Below are 23,032 nucleotides of genomic sequence, written 5' to 3'. Positions count from 1 at the left end.
ACAGATTTCAAAAGTTCTCTTACGTTAAGTCCTACAAAGGAATGACTCCAGAATATCAATTTATTTAATCTACTTAATCTCTGATTTCACAGGAATAAGTTTGATTGGATTAGGAGTGACTTAAAAATACGAATTTCTCTTTTCTTAGTGCAGAATTAACAATTTAAACTCTTCACAAACTACTTTTGATGTTATCTGAAGAAATGCATGTTAAAACGTTTCCTTACTTGATATTCATTAAAGCTAAAGATCTTCAAACTAGATGGGTGTCTTATATTATTATATGTTTTAGTTTTTTTTAGCCAAGAATCTTTGTTTTACCTTTTTAGAACTGGCATCACATTTTGGGTTACCGGTATATTACCACAGTAGTTAGTACTGGTTAAGCCTTGGACACATGCACCGGTACGGGTCAATCCCAGTACGGGTGCTGCAGGTTTTTGGGTTGTCCAGGATTGTAGAGGGTTGTAGAGAGGCTGCATGTGAAGAGGAGCGCAGGTGTGTCTTGCTGTTGCTTTGAGGCTCTTACAACAACCTCATGAAGGTTGGACTTAGGACTGTTGCGTGTGGTGGGTGTTTGGTGAATTATTTTTAAGGATAATGTAAGTTAACACGTACAGTAGATGCTGTTGAATGGCTCTCTTTCTACAGCAATCCAGTTCTTATAGCTAGGTGTGCGTACTAAACCTGACTGACCGTGCGCAATGCCGTACCACCGGGTCTGTACGTGATAGGTTAGTGCCCGTAAGATGTACATAGAATGTCCACACAAACTACACTCTAATTTCGTCTTTTTTGACAGTTGGGCTGCACACAAGGAACCCAAGATGATCGTGCAAGAAGATCCTGCACGGCCGGGGGGGGATGAAAATGTGCATGAACGTTTTCGCCCTATGGGCTTACGAGTGGTCTAAAATTCTTACATTTTTTGCAGGCTATTTGCGTGTCCTGTACAGATTTGCCTGTTTTTCACTGGCAGACAGCCTGTATCCACCCGTAAGGGCAGTAGTGGCTAAGGCTTTAACTGGGGCGCTGTAACTCCATATGTGAGAGGGTTAGCTCAATATTAGGTTGGGTTAATAATTTAATCAATTAAAATAACCTACTTCTAGAGATTTGTCTCGCACTGTCAGCAGGGATAAATGATTTAGCTGTAATAGTCAGAAAATCAATGCTGAACATTTTTTATGTGCCGTGGACACAAACATTTATTTATTTCATCACAAGGGAGGTTGCACTGCACGGATATTTATTCACCACTGAATTTTTAAATAACTGATCCCATTGGAAAACACCAACTCCACCTGATGGTAATATCTATCCAAACAATCTAATGATTGGGTAAAGTTCCGCTGTAGGACTTTTTATTTCTTTATGACAAGGTTGCCCGGTCCTCAACAGCTACCACTCTGCCTGATCATACTTCTTTCTGCACTGCTTTCTGCTGATTAGCTGACTTAGGTGTTTCTTGGTTTTGATTGACTGAACACAGGCAGAACTGAGTTAAAGGCAAGGTGGTAGATGTGGAGGACCAGGGTCTGGCAGCTCTAATTTATGACAAGCAGAAGCCAGTTTAGTGTTGTCCTCAAAACGTTTGAGGAACCTCATCTGGCAAACACACACACTCATGCACAGATTAAAGCAGCAGTTCATTATGTTATGAATTTTAATCAACCTTTTATTTACTTTTAGATTACATCATTACCTTACTTTCATCTTATTTTCTTTGCATAATAAATATTCAAAGTTTAGACTTGTTCTATTTGTGGTAATGTCTTCTTAAATAGAATTTGACTGCCCACCGTTCTAAAATTGGTCATTTAATCACTCAAGTGATCCACTTGAGAGGGATATTTTACTGTTGATAAGTGCGTTTTTCTTTTATTACGGAAAGTTGTGCCTCTTTGAAACTAATTACTACGTGTTAAAATGTAACAATTTTCACAGCTTTCAGTTATAAATACTATGGTCAAATATTAAACCATATGTGACCCTTGCACGCTACACCCAGTATGTAAGTTATTGTATTTCGATGCATGCTTTCCTTTTTTATGAACAGACAGCAGAGCCATCAGTTTAATTCTTAAATAAAAATGCTAGATGCTATGTGGTCTATTGACATCCTGCTTGAAGTGGAAAGAGTCCAGAAACTATTGTGCTATTGGGTGTGCAGATTATGCACAGAAAGACAAAAATTCTCAGGAATTTGGATCAGTAAATTATGATAACCCACGTTTACCCTCAGGCCCTATTATTTCCTGAACAAAATCTCTCAGTGATCCTGTTGTTAAGGTTTTAGCAGTGTGGTAAGTGTCCCTTCATGACAGCTTGTCTAAAGCTTTCAAATAACTTGCTCATTGATCGACTGGCCGTCACTGACCTGCCTCTGTTTAGGGCCAAACAAAATATACTATGGCTCTTCAACTTTTTTTATGTTTTCATATGCTTTTGTGTTTTATCTTCTAATCCGTTTTTGCCGTTTCGGGGTCACGGGGCTGCCAGAGCCTATCCCAGCCACTTGCAGTCTGTCGCAGGGCCACAAGTCACACACCCATTCACACCTAGGGACAATTTAGAGTAACCAATAAACCTATGCCCCGTAGGGGCAATACATATGATTGATATAAAACTGATTTTGATAGGTCCATCAGAACTACAAACTGTTTTCTTTTCTCGACAGAGGTCATGTGAAGCAATCACAAATTCATGTTTTGTTTTTTGTGTAGCGTTTGTTTTAAGGAAAGTTAGGCTGTGTGTGAAGCACTGGGTATGTAAATGACTGACCCACTTTGAAGGAGAAATTGATAACGCTGTGTGCATACTGTATTATAATAGAATACATGTAAAATTGCAAAGCTTGAGGCTATCTGAAGTGTTCAATATTTTCTCAAGAAAGCAAGTAAAATATAATATTTTATCCAAGTTTAAAATCCCATTGCCACCTGTAGGCTTGAACGTTTGACAGGCTGAACACATTTCTCCTCAGCCACAGCGAGCCACTATAAACAAGAGGCCTTAAATGGAAATGAGCTGCAAATAGAGCGTCCACAGCAATTCCAGTCAAGCGTCTCTTACCTGATCGGTTGTTGATTAATCAGAGCATTGAAGGAGTCGGTCTGTGGCTCAGTGGTTACTACCTTTTAGGGTTATGAGAAGAGAAGGTTATTATATTATTCAGCATCAGAACCTGAAACCCACTGTGAATGCAAATCCATATTATTACTATCTGCTTAGGAGGCTCATGGTGAGAAAATTATTGACTCCAGCAGGGGAATTAATGCTGTTAATCCTCCTCTCTCACTAATTCTTTGGTTATTTCAGTGCTTTTTTATATTAATGATAGTTTAAGGTTTAAAGAAAAAAAGACAAAGGCAAGCACGAAGAGGTTTTGTTCTCCCCTTCACATGGTAGCCTACATACCTAACATGTTTTATATGCTCATTTAGTTTCAGTGATTACGTTGCTTTAATAAACAGACTTTATCCTATAAAAGTCCTTAAGCTGCTAAAGAAAATAATAGAAAGTTAAAGATCCATGTGAATCCCAGCATGAAGCTTTGAACTGTTTGTCATTGGCAGACCTTCCTTCATGTGTCTGCAGCAAAGGCAAGAATTCTAGTTTGTCAGGCAGCGGGCTGACGAAGATCGATCTTTGTCCTGCTTTCACGTCTGACATCTCCTTGACGTAAGACACAACACTCATTTTCATTTTTGCCTGGGGCAGCAGATTAGGAGTTATATTTGATTCAAATGATATCTCTTGTCAAGAGACAACACAATGGTAGACAGTCTGAAAAAGCAAGTAGATTTACAAATGTTGTGCATTAAAATGAACAGAAATAACATTTGTAAAAATGGATATATATGATAAGATCATGTTGTTTTCTTGTTATTTTGGAGTTCAGTTTGAAAAACATAAATGAGTGAACCCACATTTCACTATAAATATTTTTTTGTCTCTGAATAGATTCTATATTTGCAAAAGCAAAAGAAAACGTTGTGTCAGGAAGTGCATCTGATGAACCTATCCCTGACTCCTTTGTCGTGCGTAATGCGCCTTACCCATGTGACAAGTTTAAAAACAGACCATTTATTGATGCATTATATCTGGTTTGCCAAAACAGTGCGATAATTCCATATTGTGGGCTACCTATAGTTAGCTGCTTCTCAGTCACAAGTCGTTTCTAATTTAAATAATTTTCATCTTTTTGTTCAACCAAATTAATGTGGCCAATTATACACAAAGAATTGTCTCACTTTAGTTTCTGAGAATCAGTGGCAGATGGAAATTTCATTACAGCTTAGTTATTTCAGCTTTTTGCCTTGACTAATTTGAACACCCTAAAGTTCATACCCTGTTCTTATCTTTCTTAGTTCTGAGTGAGATCTCATTAGTTTGCTGGGATGAGCTTCAACCCGCTTTTTAAGTGAACACTTAAGAAGGATCCCTGTTTTTGCGGACTAAGTTATTTACTCGTGGTTTCTTTGAAACGGAAAAAACATATTGCTGCTGTTTTCCACACACTGTGCAGGGATCTGACCCCAAGTTTAGCTTTTTATGGAAATGCAAACAAAGTTCACCAACAGCTTTGCAATGTTCTCTGTAAAGGAATATTGTTCACAAGCTGGCACGCAAAGATGTGATGTGCAAAATCTGACCCACTTTTTTTCTTCTGCTCCATTTATCAAAGTAAAATAATTAATTGATGGCATTTACAAGTACCTTTTGGCTTGTGATTATTTAGCCGAATATTTGTCACCATTTTTTCTATCATCTTAGAACATCTTTGACAGAAAGCTGGTTTTAAGGGCAAGTGTTGTCATAAAAAAATATTTAAAATACAGTGCTGTGTAAAATCAGCTATACAGTTTTTGTTGTATATTTTGTTTGATTCTTTTATTGCATTCTTAAAGTCATCTTCTGCGTCACATTAGCCCTTTACTTCTTCAATAATGCACCTCTTAAATCATTATTGTTTGCTTCTGACAGCTACATAAATTTGTGCAGCAGCACAGGAAACTTACCTTTGCATCGTACAAAACAAGAGGACGGATCTAGTTTCGCAAGGGGGATCAATTTGTAAATGTCAGATAAAAGGAAGCATTTGTTTCACCAAGGGATGCTCATTCATTCCTCCCTGGGCGGCAAATAGGAGGCATCAGGCCTCTGGGGACAGGGAACTGTTTGCTGTAGCTACCGGGCTTCCTTTAAAATTCATTCATCATAAGAATTCGCCCTCTCACAAACTCTCACAAGTCTAGCTGTCATGATGCTGCCAAGGAGAATTAACTGTGGCGTCCTGTGTCTCGTGGTGGATGCAGGAATCATTTTTTATTGCCACATGACTTGTAAAGACAAATATTCTTCCTTTGGCGATATCACTTATAGTGTAAATTTTCTAATTCCTCTTGAAGGTTTAGGAGGTAATTTGTCAAAGTTCCCCTTTATGGGGATGCTGCCACACTCCAAACACAAGGTCAACCTGCTCACTGCTTTGTAAGCAGGAGGTCAACCTGCTTACAAAGCAGTGATTACATCCCACTGATACCACTATGATTCTAAAGAGATGTGCTCACATATTACACAATCACAACACACTTTCAAAAGAGTTTTTTTTTACTTATATGTTGGTGGTTCTTGGATAAGTCCCAAACTGAAAATGCTTCCACTCTACAATATTCCCACATAGAGATTTAAATGACTTCATAAAGACTAAAGCAGAGAAAGGTTCCAACAATTGCTCAATTTTGGATGGTGTTGTCCAAAAGGAGTTCTGGTCACGATGGGGTAAGAAGTACGAAAAAAAATTAGCCAGTATTGATATTCCCAATAAGCACCACCTCTTCTCAACACCACTTTTACCCAGAAGACATTTCTAACTTTTTTAAATTTGTACTTCTTCAGATTTGTGTTGTAAACTTTTTGTTTTGTTTTGTTTTGTCTACTGGTGCTTTCTTCATTACCCTTGTGCTATCTTAGATGACCCCACCCTTACATTGACGTGTTCTCCCTACCATGACAAAGGTGGATAAAGGTGGAAAGATTTCATGTAATCCATGGACACAAGTGAGGTTCACAAATCATTGAAGAAAAAAGGTCCAGCGCACTGTCTAGTTGGTTTGCTCCTGCTCTTTGGTCTGTAAAAGTCCACCTGAGTTTACACTGAAGTGAACCACATCATGACTTTTTTGCAAGTATTTTAAATACCATCAATATGTTATTTATAATATTTGGACACTTTTCCTTGTCTTTAGTATGAAAATTGTAGTTTATTTCTTTTATTTTGAAATGTGCACTTTTTTTGGGATGAAATTTGACACTTGGCATACATGAATGCTGAGGTATTCAGTTTTCTTCAGACGTGTTGATTTAAAATATTAATCTCTAAATTGTGCTAAGAAAAGGTTTACATAACGGACTCCTGCAAAATGTTGACTACAAGTATTCTGAAGTCATAACATTATTAAAAAGAAAAAATCCTAACTACTGTGCAATTTTATAAAAAAAAATGCAAATACAAAATCTGTTTTTTGTATTTTTCTTTAATTACGACAAAAGATTAACTACAAAATATGCTTTATTCCCTTATTTTGTTATTTTTGCATGTTTATATAGTATCTATGGCTGAGAACATGATTGTTGTGTATGGAATTTGATTTTAAACCTTAAAAATAGGTTAGAATTACTTAAATACAATCAATTTTAAGCAGTTTTCTAAATTTATATTAGCAGTAATTGCAGCTTCCATCATCAATTTGCCAAATCTACAGTTAATTTAGCTAAATTGGATGATTTTCAATATTTTCAAAGAATTTGCTCTCATCTGATGCAACATTTTTAATACTGTAAAAAATCATCAATTAAGAAGTATTTGGAAAAGCTGCCTTCTGGCATATGGTTATGCTTATTGTCTATGTAAATCAACAGCTCCTCTCCTGTCAGCTCTTAACATCTACTGGACCCTGACTGCTGCTGTTGCCTGCAGCTTGTTTCCCTGTGGTTGGCTCTGTGCTGTGCCACCTCTCTCCCTCCCCTGCTGCTTTTGCCCAAGCTCTGTATGCTGAATATTCCCACTGTGGGGGGTAAAAAAGGAGAGAGCTAACTACGAAAGGCATTGAGAGTGTGGTGATTACAGAATGGAAAAAGAACGTACCGTATAGGAGACCAAACAGATTTGAGAATAAGGTTGGTATTTAATGAATAAATGTGATAAAGAAAGGCTAGATGAAAGGAAAAGCATTTTTTATTCCCTTGAAAACTGGAAATAGTCTCATAGTATGGGGAAAATGTGAAAATGAAAGGCATTGACAGAGGCAGGATCAAAACAACCAAGTGATTTTAGGGTATGGATGTTGAGAGAAAGGCTGACTGGGAAGATGATAAGTTGTTGTTTGTTTTGTTGTGTGTAGCTTCTTTATTTTACATGTCAAGATCAGGGCCGGCCAGCTCTGTGCTATCTAGATTACAAATGACAGTTTGATTTGCTGTGGGGTGTCTCTGCTACTAATGCTCCAAAAAACAAACCTTTACCATGAATGGATCCAATCAATCAAGAGCAAATAAAGAGCCCTCATCATACCCTATCACATGATATTTGCATCCTATCCTTCACAACTCCTCTCATCCATCTTTAAGGAGACCTAATCTAAAATCCACATTTCAATTAGCTTGTGAGTTGTTTTAGTGAAATGATGTAAGAAACTTCCATTTTAAATGGACAGTAATTCTATTGTGCACAGAATTTTTTATTTTTCAGAGCAACCAAAATTTTGAAAGATACATGCTCTCTTTTCAAGATGAGACTTAACACACATAACACCAATCACTTTCTTGTATGTTATACTTTTTTTAGACCCCCAATCTATTTTTCTATTGTCAATAATGGTAAATTGCAACACTAGAAAAACCAAAAAGAAAAAAACTCTTTTAGCTCATGTTTGGAGTTTTATATATATACATATATATATATATATATGCGCGCAAACCCAGGTAGCGCACAGGAGTGAAATTAGCGCAGAGGATCACCGCTCAGTTAGGATCGCATTCATGCAGTTGTAAAATGCGGGGTCGCTTAGTTAGAATTGCGCCTGCGCGGTTGTAAGGTTCGCTCACTCCGTTCCTGAATACACTTCCTCAGTTGATTTTGCGCTCATTCAATATACGGCAACAATGAAACGCCATAAGAGTTTTGATCATGCTAGTGACATAGCGGTCCCAAAAAAGCATGTATCAATTATGAAATGAATAGTTGTACAGGGTGTATGTAGGCTAGAGAGCTTTTCCTTTAGATGTAAAACGAATACATAGATCTAATGTGTAGTACCCTTTGACTAAAATAACACGTTGAAACTTAGACTTAATATGTGTAAAGATGAGATGAGAAAAGGCTTGTTTTTGAACCATGTGCTGAAATACAGCACATGGTTCTGTACAGTAATCATATGAAGAACTTTGATTTTTTTTCTAAAGACAAAAGCATTCATCATATTTACAACTTTTCTGCCAAAAGAAATGTACTGTAAACATTTACTTTGTGGAAGTGCTAAAGTGTACAAAATCACTTACTGAGAAAATCCAAAAAGCTTTGAAGCAAGTCCTTGAATTTGTTCCAGTCAGTAAGCATCACAGGTTTTTGTGTGGAAACCGTTAATTGCAGCACACAGCAGATACTCAAAGCTGTAATTCCTCTCTGTTTTACTAAAAGGACTGACTGGATGTGACTTTAGGTGACAGCTAATAAATATCTTTGCTTGCCAAAGCCTTTTCATTAATCTTCACTTGGCTTTTGAACGTTAATTGCTTCATTGGCCTCGCTGATTGAAACTGGTCTTCTTTGCATTTAGATAAACTGTTGGGGCAGAAAGAATATACCCTAAAAACACATACTGATCCCTCTAATTCACATTAGCTCCTAGTGATCAAGCAGGTAATACACTGTGGTTTTTTATAGCCAGTGAAGGTAATTCATGGTGTTAGTTTACAATGGAGACTGGCATTTGTGAGCAGACAATGATCCTATGATTGCACCTTGTTTGGTTTTACAGTATAGTTGCCAACAAGAACTGAGATCAGCATGCAAATGATTGTGTGCTTTACAACAGTCTAGCAGGTTTGTGTTTACCACTGTTTAAAACAAATAAATTTTGACAGATCCAGTCACTAAAATAAAAGATAAACTGTCCTACTATGCCAAGAGCATTTCTCTCTGAAGACCCATTCTCGTCATCTTAGTTAATACCGTTTTTAGCCACAGAAAGAAAAAAAAGTGTCAATTTTCTAGGACACAGTTTCTGCGGAGTGGCAGTACAGTACTTTGTTAAAAATTTGTCTCAAGAATTGTGGGTGGGACCTTTGGAGTGGAGCATCTCCACCCCCCCCCCCCCACCCCGCACCATTACTGAGAGCTTTCTATTTTCTTTCACACTCCTCTGTTATGCTTACTGCCCCTTACAACCCCAACCTAACATTACTGATGCAACAAGAATGGCGCGCAATATCTGAGCTATCCAGCTGTCCAGTTTTGAGCCAGATGTCAACTCAGTTGAGGAAAATAAAGATGTACATGTATCTATTTGTCTACAAGTTGATGCATCAGAATGGAGCGGCGCATGGAGCTTTTTGACCCACCGATTGTATTTTTTACTCAACAAATATTTGCTTAATTATTAATTTTACAACAGCATTTTTTATCTGATCCTGATTCACAATGATTTGACTCAAGAAATACTGAGAAATGCCATTTTAAGTTTAATTTTTTATATATGTCTTCCATTAAAAGAAAAATGCCACAAGAACTTGTTAAAAACACCAAAAACACAATTTTCATTGGAACATGTCTTTAAAGTTTTAGCCTCACTTTTTTTTGTCTTAAGACATACATGACCAGCATTTTATAGCCTTATATTTAAATTGTTCATAAAAGTTTGCCAGCAAATGTTGGCCTTATTTTTTCTCAGTTCCTTCATTTGATTGAGCGCATTTTGCATCCAATCCTTTCTCCTCTAATTTAATCACAATCTTTTGCAGAAAGCTTACAATAAAGTAAAATATTCTCTGATATCACTGATGTTTCTGTATGATAATTCTTGAGATATGTGCCATCGATCCCTTTACAAATGCCTGCTTGTATAATGGGTTCATTAGTGAAACTCTTTAGCCACGGTTTTAAAACAGCATGCTTTTGTTATTCTATTCTTGTAGTCGCACTTGTTGTGGGATTGTGTTTTTCTGTCAGGCAAGTACATCATTATCCCTTCACCCAGACGGATTAGCTTGTTCCACAGAGCCTCTCCCCCGATGTATCTCCTCTCATGATGAGGTGCTCTGAGAAAGGGGGGGGTTGGTCAAATGATTTTAAATGCCACAAGTGTCTGGATGCTTTTTCTGCAAGTGTTGATAAGAAACCAACCACATTCTTAAATGCAAAATGCAAACCAGAAACGTGTGCTTGAGAAATCAAAACTGAATTTATTTAGCTGAATTTGTTAGGATTTGTGCAACATTCTCTGAAATATGCTTTGCTGTTAATCCTTCCCTCTGAAAAGTCACCCATTCCCCATGACACCTCCACTTGTTAAAATAGAGTAACAACCTTAGTGGAACCCTTCATTATCCACTGAGGAGGCATTATGATGGGAGCAGCAGAATCTAAGACAGCTGAATGTGACAGTGGGCAACCTGTTTCCAGAAACATGTAGAAATGTTCAACTGCGGATGGTCTGAAAAACTCATCCATTATCTATTATGTTTATAGTTTTGCATGAGTTTTACTCACACACACACACACTGGAGTGCACTCTTCATTGTGTAGACTGTGCAGTAGTTAGGTATTGACAGAATGGCAGCCCTTGCATTCCTGGAAAGCTTGCATGCAGGCTTGTGGGTTCGTGTGAGTGACGCTTGTTGTCCATGAGTGCGGACTGAACTTTGCCTCCTGTCACTGACTCCATGCTCTATGAACACTTAGATTATTGGCAGAAATTTTAAAGCTGCAAAAATTTAGCAAGTATAAGTGCTATGGAGTGGACACCAAAAATGGTATGAAAAAAAACATTCTCAACAGTGAGATAATGAAACTATTCAAATATGCTCTTAAGGTAAAAAATGATGCATTCAAATCTCGATCAGCTGCCATGTTCCTTCTTTTCTCTGAACACAAATCATTTCCATGCTTTATGCAAGAAAATTACACACTGATTAAAGCTAAAAACTAAGCTAAGCTAAGCTTCTGTCATGAAACTAATCCAGGTAAAATAAAGTTTTCAAGATCTAAAACCCATTATAGGATAGCACATTGTAATGAACTATCCATGTAATGAAAAAATATGGATTTTGCATGGATTATTTCAGTCTTATTACATAAATATAAAAGGTAAAAAAGCAGGCTTCTCTGGAAAACTGAGGATATTGGCAGCCTAATGCATACAAGGAAAATAAAGTGCTGTTATTTAGGCCTCTGATCATCATTAGAGAAACCGTTAAGTGCATAACAATAAATTCATGATGATACATTTATCAGATTATTAGTTTTTAAATGTTGCAAGGAAGCTTAACAGCACCTAATGAAGCAAAAGTCTGTCTTTTTGCAGCACAGAGAAGTGGAGTGGAAACCCTTTCTAAACTCATTTGTAGGTAGGAAATCATGTGGAAATTCAACATAAAGTTCTCCCTTGTCATTTTACACATGGTCACGAACACAATTATTTCAAATGATCATGATTATCTCAAATAAATCCCATTACAAAATAATTGAGTCTGGCCTAGTTGAGGTTGATGAGTGAAATAAATGCTTGGATCTAATTTATCCATCAACCATTTCAGCCAATTTCTAATTTTCTATTTTGATTAATTGAATGTGGCACAAAATGTCCATCCATGACTGTTCATCCATTCATTTTCTACAGTAGTTTCCTACCATTTAGGGTCAAATTGTCACCCTAAAAGTCTTGAAAAATCGGCATAGGTTTCCAGGTGATATTATCAAGACTTCGGATTGTTTAAATTGTTTATTTTTTCATCTAGAACAACATACTGTTTTTTTAGTTGGTCTCAAGGTTTTGTATTCTTTAGTCTACTGATTCTTGTCAAGATTCTTTTCAGGTTTTACATGCAAATATAGGAGAAATATTTCTATAAAGTATTTTTGATAAGTTCTTGACCACACAAAGAGAACTGAAAACAGACTGAGGAGGAGAGGAGGCATAGAGTTTGCACTTCAGCAACTATTGGAACTCTATGCGATGATAAAGCACCACTTATCCAAAAATCCCCAAGAGTGAGATGGTTCTTTAAGACACTTTGAAAATCCTGCATTCAAGTTTCTCTTAGAAGCCTAAAATGCTTTTCCCTTCATCGCACACATGCAAGTTTCAAAGTAAATAAATTTACCTTAATGTGATTTTGGTTCTTTGAGACTTCAAAGAAGTACTGCGCAAAAATGTTTCCAGATTTATATTCGTAGCCCCACCATCAGTGTGTGCTAGACAAGATTATCTTGGTGTGATTTGTGGGCTTTGGAGCCTGTCAAGTGTTTTTGGTGAGTCTTAGTTGACCATAGGGATAATTATGGACATTGTAAGAGATGAACTGCCCAAAAGCAGAATAATTTTTTTAAATAATATTTATAGTTTTTTTAGGCATTCCTTGTTGGATTAGCTCATAATTAAGTTCTACACTAAATATCAGAATGTGCTCATTTTTGTACCCATAAAATGAAAATACAAGGTTGACTGATGGTTATGATAATGGGATTGAGAAACGACAATGAGTTGATAATGCTTTAGATCAGTGTTTTTCAACCTTTTTTGAGCCACGGCACACTTTAACCCTGACAAAAATCCCGCGGTACACCAGCAACCAAAAAAAAAAAAAAGCAGAAATTCATGGTCTGTATTGATCGACAGCCCCCCCCCCCCCCCCCCCCCCCCCCCCGCGCAATCTCACGTGGATTTTTGTGATAATTGTGGCAAAAAAAGCAGGAAGGTGCGGCTGTTTTTTTCTAAGAGATGAACCACCAGCTAAAGACGAGCTCAGTTGGTATTTTTGTTAGAACTGAGCGACTTTATCAGCAGAATTAAGAACAAGGAAGTGAAGACTTTAACCACTTCTGATTGGTCAGACTGATGACATGTGATTAAGCCTTCAAGAATGATTGGCGGAGACAGTTAAAGGGGCGGGACTTTTCCTTACACAGTTACAGCTGCAGCTAAATCGCGGTACCGTGATTCTTATCAAAATGTCTTTAATAGAATTATATAAACACAAAGAAAAAGTAATTTTAAGATATTTTATATTCCTAACTACTCAGTGTTTTATCAGGGCCTGTTTGGATGAACAAAGAGCTGATTTCCTGGAGATGGAAAATATTTTTAGATCAGTTAATGAGGGCAATTTCTCCACGGCGCACTTGACCGTCTCCCACGGCACACTAGTGTGCCGCGGCACACTGGTTGAAAAACACTGCTTTAGATTATGACCAAAACACATTTTAAAAGAGCAAGAATTAAATAGCATTTTGGTGTGTTTTATTTGGATTTTTTATGTGTGATATTGCTTTAAAAAAAGACAAATAGTCTTAATCTGCAAAACTAGGAGATTTCATTCAACGAATAGCTCTAATGAAGTGTGCGCGCGCGCGTAAACGGCTAAGTACTAAGTGGAGACTGAAAATTAGAATTTAGGAGGCAGAGTGGAAACGTGTGTTGAAACACAAGTGCGTGATTTCCACGGAGTCTGTTGTGTCTTTGAGTTCCACTGAGGTTCTCAGAGACTAACTGCTTGTAATTTGGATGAACTAATCCGCTGGAGTCCGGCTGTTGCACAGTAGCGCACAAAACCTTTCCGACCAAGTTCCCCCTCCCGGACAGGCTCAGACTGAGAGAGCTGACAAAATACTCCCTCATCTCTGCTTTTCGAGCTGCTGCTGAGTGCCTGGGAGGACAGAGCGGAGCTGTACGCTTCACTCTCTCATCCCTTCAAAGTCTCTGACAGGCAACACAGCCTCCTCCGTGCGCAAAAGCGGAGTTCGGGCTCTCTTTTCTTTGACCACAGCAGGACCGATGTTGACAGCGCGCACCAGACTTCCCCGAAAATGTGCCAGTCGTGTGGATCGAAGCCTAAATCCGGTTCTGTCACTGAAGCCGGGAAACTCTTCCTGAAACACACCACCTTCCACGGGTTGAGGCACATCTTCCTAGGCGGTTCCTACCCCCGGAGAGTTGCGTGGCTCTTGGCGTTCTTGGCGGCTTTGGCGCTGCTCTTCATCTGGTCCACTAACAGAGTGCGGTACCTGCTCTCGTCACCCGTGTACACCAAGGCGCACATGGTGTACGCCAAACGGCTCGTTTTCCCCGCAGTGACCATCTGTAACCAGAACCTCCTGCTGCCCCGGCGCATGAAAAAGACTGACATTTTCAGCGCGGGCAGGTGGTTAGGTCTCTTGGGGAGAAACTGGCAGCTTTCCCCGACAGCTAAAGAGGCGCTCATGTCTCTGCGGGATGAAAGCAGCGAGAGCGCAACTGGCGAGCCGCCCTGGTATCCCCTGTCTCGAATTTTGGACTTCAACCACTTCCTTCCTCCTCCCCGGGATTCTCAGCCATCCATGAAGCAGCTGCTGAATCGGCTGGGACACCAACTGGAGGAGATGCTGCTGTACTGTAGGTACCAGGGAGAGCTCTGCGGCCCGCGTAATTTCAGCACCGTGAGTGTGTTCCCAAAGTAACTTCTCTTGTGTTTTAAGTTCAGCTCCTTTTACCCGCATGTGGAAACAATGTTTGGTGTTTTTGCCACGACTATATCAGCTGAATTAACTGGCTTTGAGGCATACAGTCAGAATGGATAGACACACAGCTCAAAATCCTCCGCTTTGCTGCTCGCTGTCACGCCCCAGTAGTTGAAGTGACCATCTCTAAGTCTGTCCAATCATTTGTTTTTCCCTTGTTTTCTCTAACATGTTCATTAAAATCTACAAAGCCTTCCCATAAGGTTTCTATAAAATAAAATAGTGCATGATTATGGTTTCAACCGTTTCCCCCCCCTTTTCTTTTCTTGAAGTATCTTAAAATTATATTGTGAATTACCACAATGATTAACAAAAGCTACTTTTTTCAATTAATTGTAAACCTTTACAGTCCCATATCACCTCATCATAACTCAGTGTTTACAAGAGGCCAATCTCCCTCTAATGAAGACTTCTGATTAATTTAGTAACCCCTTGCATTGTTCACTGACAGTGTGATTGAGTACATTTAGTTGAAGTGCAGCCTCATTGATTTCCCTTTATTATTCAGTCTAGAGGAATGAGAAAAACACTCTTCTGTTCCTGCTCCCACTATATTACTCAGATAACCAGATTTTCATCCAACAAATCAAAAAGAAGAAGACAAAAGAGCCTCATGTGTGGGAATCTGCTTTCCCCCTGTTTGCCAGCAGCATAGGAATATACCAGATTTCTCATTTAAAGTCCAACTCCAAACATCTTTTGATATTGTTGAAGTGTTCCCAGTGGTCTTTTAATTATGATTATTCCGTTTTTGACCAAAGTCAAAAATCTGTGTCGTTTTCTAGGAGATCGTTTCTGCAGAGCGGCAGGAGTTCATTAGAAATTCACCTCTGAGTTGTGGGCCGAACTGTTGGCATGTAGTTAGCCCATATCCACTTCCCATCATCCATCTGTTTACACACTCTCCCACTAGTTTACAACCCCTCACACCCCTAACCCAACATTACATGTGCAACAAAAATGGGGAGTAATATTGGAGCTATCCAGCCAGCTTGGATGAGAAAACAAGACGTGAATGGATCCAGTCATTTATACGTGAAAACGTTAGAATGGAGCTTGTGGCCTGCAAATGTTAGCACCTACATCACAAGAAGTTTTTTTCCAACTGCATTTTTCTTCGGCTGCTCCTGATTACCAACAATGTGAAAAAAGAAATACTCCGAAACGCAATTTAAAGCTTAATTTTCTTTTATACATGTCCTCTATCTCGAGGAAAATGCTGCAAGAACATCTTATAAAACACCAAAAACACAATTTTCATTGGAGCGGGTCTTTAAACATGCCGTCTGCAGTGTGTCTGGTGTTTAAGTTGCACTCTTCTCAAAGATCCATGTCAAAGCTGCTTTTTCCCATCTTAAATTCAAAAGCAGCACATTTGGAATAGCAGAACGAGCTATCACAACCCCACACATTTTTTTTTAGAATATTTTGGCATTATTTTTGTTGTGCTGAGTATTTTTAGGGGCAACTGTTTCAGAGAGTAACCTACAGTATTTTGTTGATTAACATAAGCCTGCAGTCTGGAGCTATGGGGATGTGTCCTCCTGCATAGATAATCAATGATTCCCTTTGTGGCTTCAAGGCAGGTAAGACAGGCTGTTGGCTTGAATGAGTGCAGTGGAATCCGTCACACTTAAGAGGTGAAGTGTGGAGGACGATGGAGAGTGCTTACAAAAGATTTCAGGGTTTATTGACTTTTGTGCAACAGCCCCCCCCCCCAGTCTCTAGAAGCTCTGCAGATATGGTCCACCAGCTCCATCAATACTCTCTCAGTTCCATGGCTCCATCCTTCCTTACTCCCACTGGATCTGCACACAAGTCGTTCTTTTTTTTTTACCTAAAGGCACTTCTCACTTTACTAGTAGCTTGCTGATCTGATTTAGATAAGAAATCAACTTGAGAACATGATACTGAAATTGAACCCTTTCCCCCTCCACCACAGCTTACCAAGCTGTACTTTTTACATTTACTTTGCAGAAACGTGTCTGATGAATCCTTTTGTTGTTGTATAGTATGTTTTTACGTTAAAGTGTTTTTCGGAAACAACTTAAACTGCTTTTCATTAGAAGTTGTGTCATAGTGAAACCTTCTACAAAGGTTCATGGTTTTACTTAGGATTTTTCCTCAACCCATCAACCTTTCAATAAATTTTCAGACATGCTGAGTCACTTAAGAAATGAGTTTGTGACCGCGTTACAGTAAATAGCTGTTTTTCAAGGACTACTGAAAGATTTCTCAGTGTTTTTTTTAGTGCAGTACAGATTTGCATAATAAAAAGGAGCAAACTTTTCGGCATCTCCATCTTTAGCAACATGTCTATTAAGATTTTCAGTAATGCAGGTCATGGTTTGTGTTGTCCAGGGCAACTAGACTTTAAATGTTGATCTAAAAGATGTGTTGGTGCTCATCTGAGTGGCTTGTCAAGTTCTAAGCGCTGATGAGGAATTCAGTTTTTTTAAAGCTTCACATCAGTTAAATTTTGTCAACAGGTCATCTAAAACAAATTCTAGAGATTGGAAATTTTAATTGCTTGACAGTCAGGGATTTGCATGTTTTTCCATACTAAAGAGATCCACAAGGATCTTACAACATTTTTCTTACTGCTAACAAGCAGGAAAAATGTAAAATGCCGTTTTCAAATTCTTAGAAATGTGTCTGACAGAACTGGTCACAACTGGAGAATACAATCGTTTTACGCTTAGATGGGCAAAGTAGAAACATTGCTACTGGCTACTTTTTTGACTTCTCATTTTGCATGTTAAGTACGTAAGTCCTGAAAACAAAAGAAACAATAGAAAAAGTCAGACCAAATGAGACATGTTTAGAAGAGTTACTACTAGTAAATCTGTTCTCCCTAAAAGGAGCCTGATAATTAGGCTCAGCCTTGAGAAGCTGCATCTGCATCATCTTAGCAAACCAAATACAGTAACTTACCAGATCTGTGATGTTTGCTGTAACACACAGTTCCAAATGAGGAAGAAAAAACTGCATCACAACATTTTAATTTAACTGCACTACGTGCACACATGATTTCACTAAATTACATTTTGTACTCTTGGAATTATATTTTCTTGCAAAAATAATTGAACATAAAAAATTGCTTATTTTGTTGTTGTCTGTTTGATTAGCATCCAATACTGATGTTTTTAGGGCAGACAAATAAAACATGAAACAATATCTGTGCCTATTTTTCCACAATACTCTGCATCGGAATGGCTACAACTGTGAAGATCCTTTACCCCAGGGGTTTTGGACTCCAGACCTTTTGCACATGGCATCCAGCTGTTTTTTTTTATGTTTTTTTTTTTTTAAACCATGCCTTCCTGCCGCTGATACCTGGAGCAGGTGTGCTTTGCCAACGGGAAAATGCAATGGCAAGTTTGTTGGAACACAGGTGGGACAATGGCCCCCGAGGCCTTGAGTTTGAAACCTGTGCTGTAACCCAAGTAAAAGGTTTTGGCATGGAACAGCAGTAGACTGCAGGCGCCGACTCAAAAATGACTTACAAAAAATGAAAGATGATAATGACAGACTCATTTTTTACCCTTTTAAATCATAACAGTCTCTTCTTTGGTAAATTATGAGACTATCTAAAGACTGTTGTTCCTCTAAGGTTGTTTTGTTTTTTTACCAAATCTTTAAGTCAAAGCAGGGACTAGATGTTCAAATCCAATCAAACCTTATTTGTATAGTGCTTTACATAAAAACATTTTTCAATTTTCAAAACGATAAACTAGACAAAATGTTTCTGCATTTTAAATGGAAATCTATGTCAAATTATGTGTGCAAATTAAAGAGGGCATACTTCCTAATAATCTTTAATATCATTGAAATATTGTTTTTAGCTTGTTTTTTTTTCAGTTGTAGGTTTTTGTAAGTGTCCAAATGCATTGCATGTTTGAGCTCCGCGCTGATCTTACAAATCAAAGCAGGAGGTAAACTGATTCTCTGGCAACTTTTAGGGAACAGCTTGTTCATCCTTGTAACATTGTCAGATGAGAAATAGCTGAGGGGCATCTCAACATTTCGTAGAGTGTCTCTGTGAATTATTTATCGAAGAGAAAGATGAAAAATGTTTTTTATTTATTTTTTTCGCCATCCAAGGACTGGAAGGTACAATGTCTCTTTCTGCGTGTTTCCACTAAGGTGGGACTGATTTAAATATTTATTTCTTGTGTTTAATATTTAAGTCGAGGCAGCATTTAAGATGGAATGTAAAGTGCTCATTGTAAAGTGGAACAGAAATCTGAAGCAATGCAGTTTTTATTCATACACACACACACACACGAAACCCCTTGGAAAATCTATTGTTAAGGGCAACAGCGTTCGAGTGTTCAACAATATCAGTCTATTTCAATTTGGACTCATTTACACATTTGTGTTTTACAGAAGTTTTTCTTTGTCGTAGCTTCAGGCAGACTTTATGTTGCCTTCCCTACAAAGCCGTATGCCGCCAAACCTAAAAACAGTCAGTGAACAGGCCTTGCTGTCAAGCTCAACAGGTGAAGATTGACGGGCTGTTTGATGGACAGACATAAGGAGGCATGCTTAGAGGAAGCTAAAACCACAGAGCTGCACAACACAGTGAAGATCCTGACTCCCCAAGGTCACCACCACCGCCGCTCTTCACTCAATGCAGCCGGCACAATCTCCTCGTTTCCACAGCAACCCTGACTGCAGGCCTCCTGTAGTCAATCACCACATTGGGAACACGTACACGCAGATGGCAGGCAGGGGTGCTTGTACACATGCAGCCACATACCGTACTCCCTTTCACATACAAATCTCACCATTCATATTCTTGTGTAAACACGTTAACCCTCACATGCATGTACAATGAAGAAGTCTGTCCAGTTGTAAAAGTCCAGTTGCTGTTTTCTTGATGTGTGTCTGCTAGATCCCCCTTTCTAGCATTTTTCTAACACAAGCATGTGTGGAATACAAAGTTGAAAAAACACAAGTTTTTAGAGAGAGTGCTCAATTAAAAACCTTGACAGAATATTGATATATGTGTGTATATTTATATATCTCCTCTATTATTCTGAGATATCTTTCTGGACAAATGGAAGCTGTTATGGCAGTTCTTTTTCTGTTTTTATATTCCAATGATAAATGACGAACAAGGATCAGATTGCGGTGACAGAAAGCTCCTATAGACTCGAGATGGATTTCAGTGGCCTTTTATTGACATCTGCATTCTGCGCATGAGCCAGTATTGCAGACTCTCTTTTGACTCAGTTTTGCCACTTATGCTCTTGAAAGGTCATATTGCATATTGCTTTGCTCTGTCAGATGACACAGTCTTTTTATATTTTACAATTTTAGATGTTCAAGGCTCCTCCAATGACACTTTTGGATGAAATCTCATGCAATTCTTGTCTAGCTCATATAGGCAGTTTACACCTAATTCACTTTTTTTTGCTAGATTTTGCTTTTAGTTTCTTGTGAAACTGCTGTTTTTGGTATTTGAGTCATCAGGACCAGTGTGTGACTCATATGTCAACAATGTACGGGAATAAACGCCTTTAAAACTGTTACCAAGCCACACAAAACCTTCACTCAAATGAAAAAGAATAGTCTTTTGTCCAAACGAATGTTGTTTCAAATGTATTTTGTTCTGCATCTTCAAAGGGATCCTTCTCACAAAAAGAAGACTTCCTTCTTCACTTCCTGGCTTTTGTTATTTATTATCACCTGCCACCCACCACCTATGTCCTCCTACCATTTCCACATAAATGTCAAAATGCTGAAGGTTAATACGATGTTAATTGGGAACTAGGATGCTTTGATACAGAGCTCTCAATCATGCAGCCGGACAACAAAGTAGGGTAACTTTTTATTTTGGCTCTCAGCCATGCGCTCCCATTTCCTGATCTTTTTGATCACATTTTGGATCCATTAGTCCACTGAACATCATGTCTTTGCCAAGAAGCAGAAGATGCTTTATGAAGAAGTAGCTCACCAGCAGTTCTGACATTTGCCATGTCACAGCCAGTGCTGTGTTTATCTTATTTACAATGCATGAAAGACACAGATGATGTTGAGAGATCAGGTTTATTTATGATGAAGAGCTCTACAAAAACATCGGTAATTACGTCTCTATGTCTGGGTTCATGACATCATTCAGAGTCTCTATCGGTACGATGATCTTCCCTCCTGCTGCTGTGTCTGACCAAGTTTGAAGACTTGCTGTCCCACATTTATCCTAGAGGGAAAGAAACACAAGATCAAAATTAGGGGATGTTTTTTTTTTTCATTGTCTCAATGAAAAAAAATCTTGGAGGCTGGATCACGCTGCCTTCCCATCCCGCAGCTGTTCTCTGTCTAGCAGCCAACTCACCTCCCAGTACCCAGCATAGCGAGCGTAATCACTCCAGCTCCATTGGCCCTGCAAGCTTTGCGCAGCACCAGAAAATGTTTTTTTAAACCCCTTGAAAAAATAGATTCGTTGCTAAAACAAAAATCAGCATGTGCGATTTGGTGGATGAACAAATTCTTTGGTTTATTTTTTGCAAGTTTTTTTTTGTTATAGTTTTTCTGTCAGCTTCCTGTTCAACAATTAACACAGTTTTAATGGGGTAACAAGGCAAAGTTTGAAGAAAGAAAAAAGCTGTCACTTAGGTTCTTTCCTGTGTGTTTTTCAGATATTCACCCGGTATGGAAAATGCTACACATTTAATTCAGGCAAAGATGGACAACCCCTGATGGTGACAATGAAGGGCGGGACGGGCAACGGACTGGAGCTGATGTTAGACATCCAGCAGGATGAATACTTACCCGTGTGGGGAGAGACCGGTAAGTTTACCTGATGAACTTACAAAGTGCAGCGGGTGGTTATTCATACCTCTGGCATGTAAATCATTTCACTATGAAACATCTTTACTTCCTACACTACAGTGACATCCATTTCAGAGCAAACTTAGTTTAAAAGAGATTACTTTTTTATGTTCAAATATCAAACATTTTTAAATTAAATAATTATTTTTGCTTTTACATACAGTATACATATCAATGGGATTCTTCTTTAATTCTTTTAATAGACTTGAACTGATTATGCTCACTGTGAGACCAATGAATATTTCATTTAGTAATCATACTGTTTCTTTTTCTTATGACTGATTGGGAAACTGGAGAGCATACACTTTAAAACTTAACAATTCACTCAGAACTTTCCAAAGAAATAGTATTAGCAACCAATCTGCATAAAGATTGTTGAACATTGATCAAGAAAATTACATTTTGCTGTAGCATTACTGTCATATGAACCGAATGGCGAGATGACAAAACCAAAAAGAAGTTGAAAACCAATTTGATGTTACAAAATTCATTTCATTGGCTCTTCTATTTAGGATAAAGTCATCATCAGAAGTGACGCTTCAGGGGTTCCTGAACTTTCATTTTATGTATTGCAGCTTTGTGTTGTTATCAATAGTTTATGGATGCTGGAAATTTAATGAGACGAAGCAGTTAATGTGGTCACACTAGCACTGTGCTCACCGTCATCGTTAGGCCGGCAGCAAGAGCAGCAAGCAATCACCCTTACTGTATTATTTAAATTTAAAAGCACACACACACTTTGCGCATCAGTGGTTTTAGTACATTAATAATCAGTGTGTTCTTTCTATAAGACTATTAACCAAACCAGTCTGGTCTCTGATTTTCAATGCTTTCCTTCAGAGCTCACTGATATGTGTCACTTGTTCCATGCATTACAGAACATAAACGCTATATTCTTCGACAAACGGAACTTTGCTTTTTCAGACACGGACACTAATTTGTTTTAGCTCATTCTCACCCTTTAGTTGATTTATAGTTTAAAGTGACCTTTTATAATACGGGTCAGCTTCTGTTTCCTCTTTTACCCGCCTCGGAATCCACATCCCTCTCTTAATTTACTTTATAACCTTGATACGCAGGATTTTAACTGAGTTGTGTTGTTCACAAATATTTGTATTCTCCTTAAATCGTCAGACATCAGTTACACTGACAGTTTCTTTCAGTGCCAGTCGGCAAGTGTCAGAAGTCTCGTTATTTCAGATTTTAATTTCGTATTCAGTTGACTCTGGAGTATTCATTCCAACAGGCTGTACAAATTATCCTCCAGAAGTTATTCAGCAAATTATTTCCCTTGTGAGTTTTATGAGAACATTATGCATGCAGTGATATAAAGTCAATGAAAAATGATCTTGCTTTTGGACTTAGCAGAGCTGTAGCCCATCGTGTCACACTGTGTCCCGTAAATGTCTTGATCTT

The 23,032-nt window shown here is 38.3% G+C and overlaps 1 protein-coding gene across 3 annotated transcripts in view; it reads left to right on the top strand.

Moving 5' to 3' along the window:
- Nucleotides 1–23,032, top strand: part of asic1 (acid sensing ion channel subunit 1) — a 152,550-nt gene that overhangs the window by 107,575 nt on the left and 21,943 nt on the right. For 2 of the 3 annotated variants that reach the window (XM_004068816.4, XM_023954959.1), the window contains one exon: nt 21,424–21,574. In XM_004068816.4, the coding sequence (XP_004068864.1) occupies nt 21,424–21,574 (151 nt within the window). Of the gene's footprint in view, nt 1–13,755; nt 14,699–21,423; nt 21,575–23,032 lie in introns of those variants that run through there. The other variant, XM_011474989.3, reaches the window with a different exon arrangement.

The sequence above is a fragment of the Oryzias latipes genome, chromosome 5, assembly GCF_002234675.1.
Source record: "Oryzias latipes chromosome 5, ASM223467v1".
NCBI lineage: Eukaryota > Metazoa > Chordata > Actinopteri > Beloniformes > Adrianichthyidae > Oryzias > Oryzias latipes.
The sequence above is the reverse complement of the archived record's forward strand: the minus strand, read 5'-3'. Positions and strand labels throughout refer to the sequence as shown.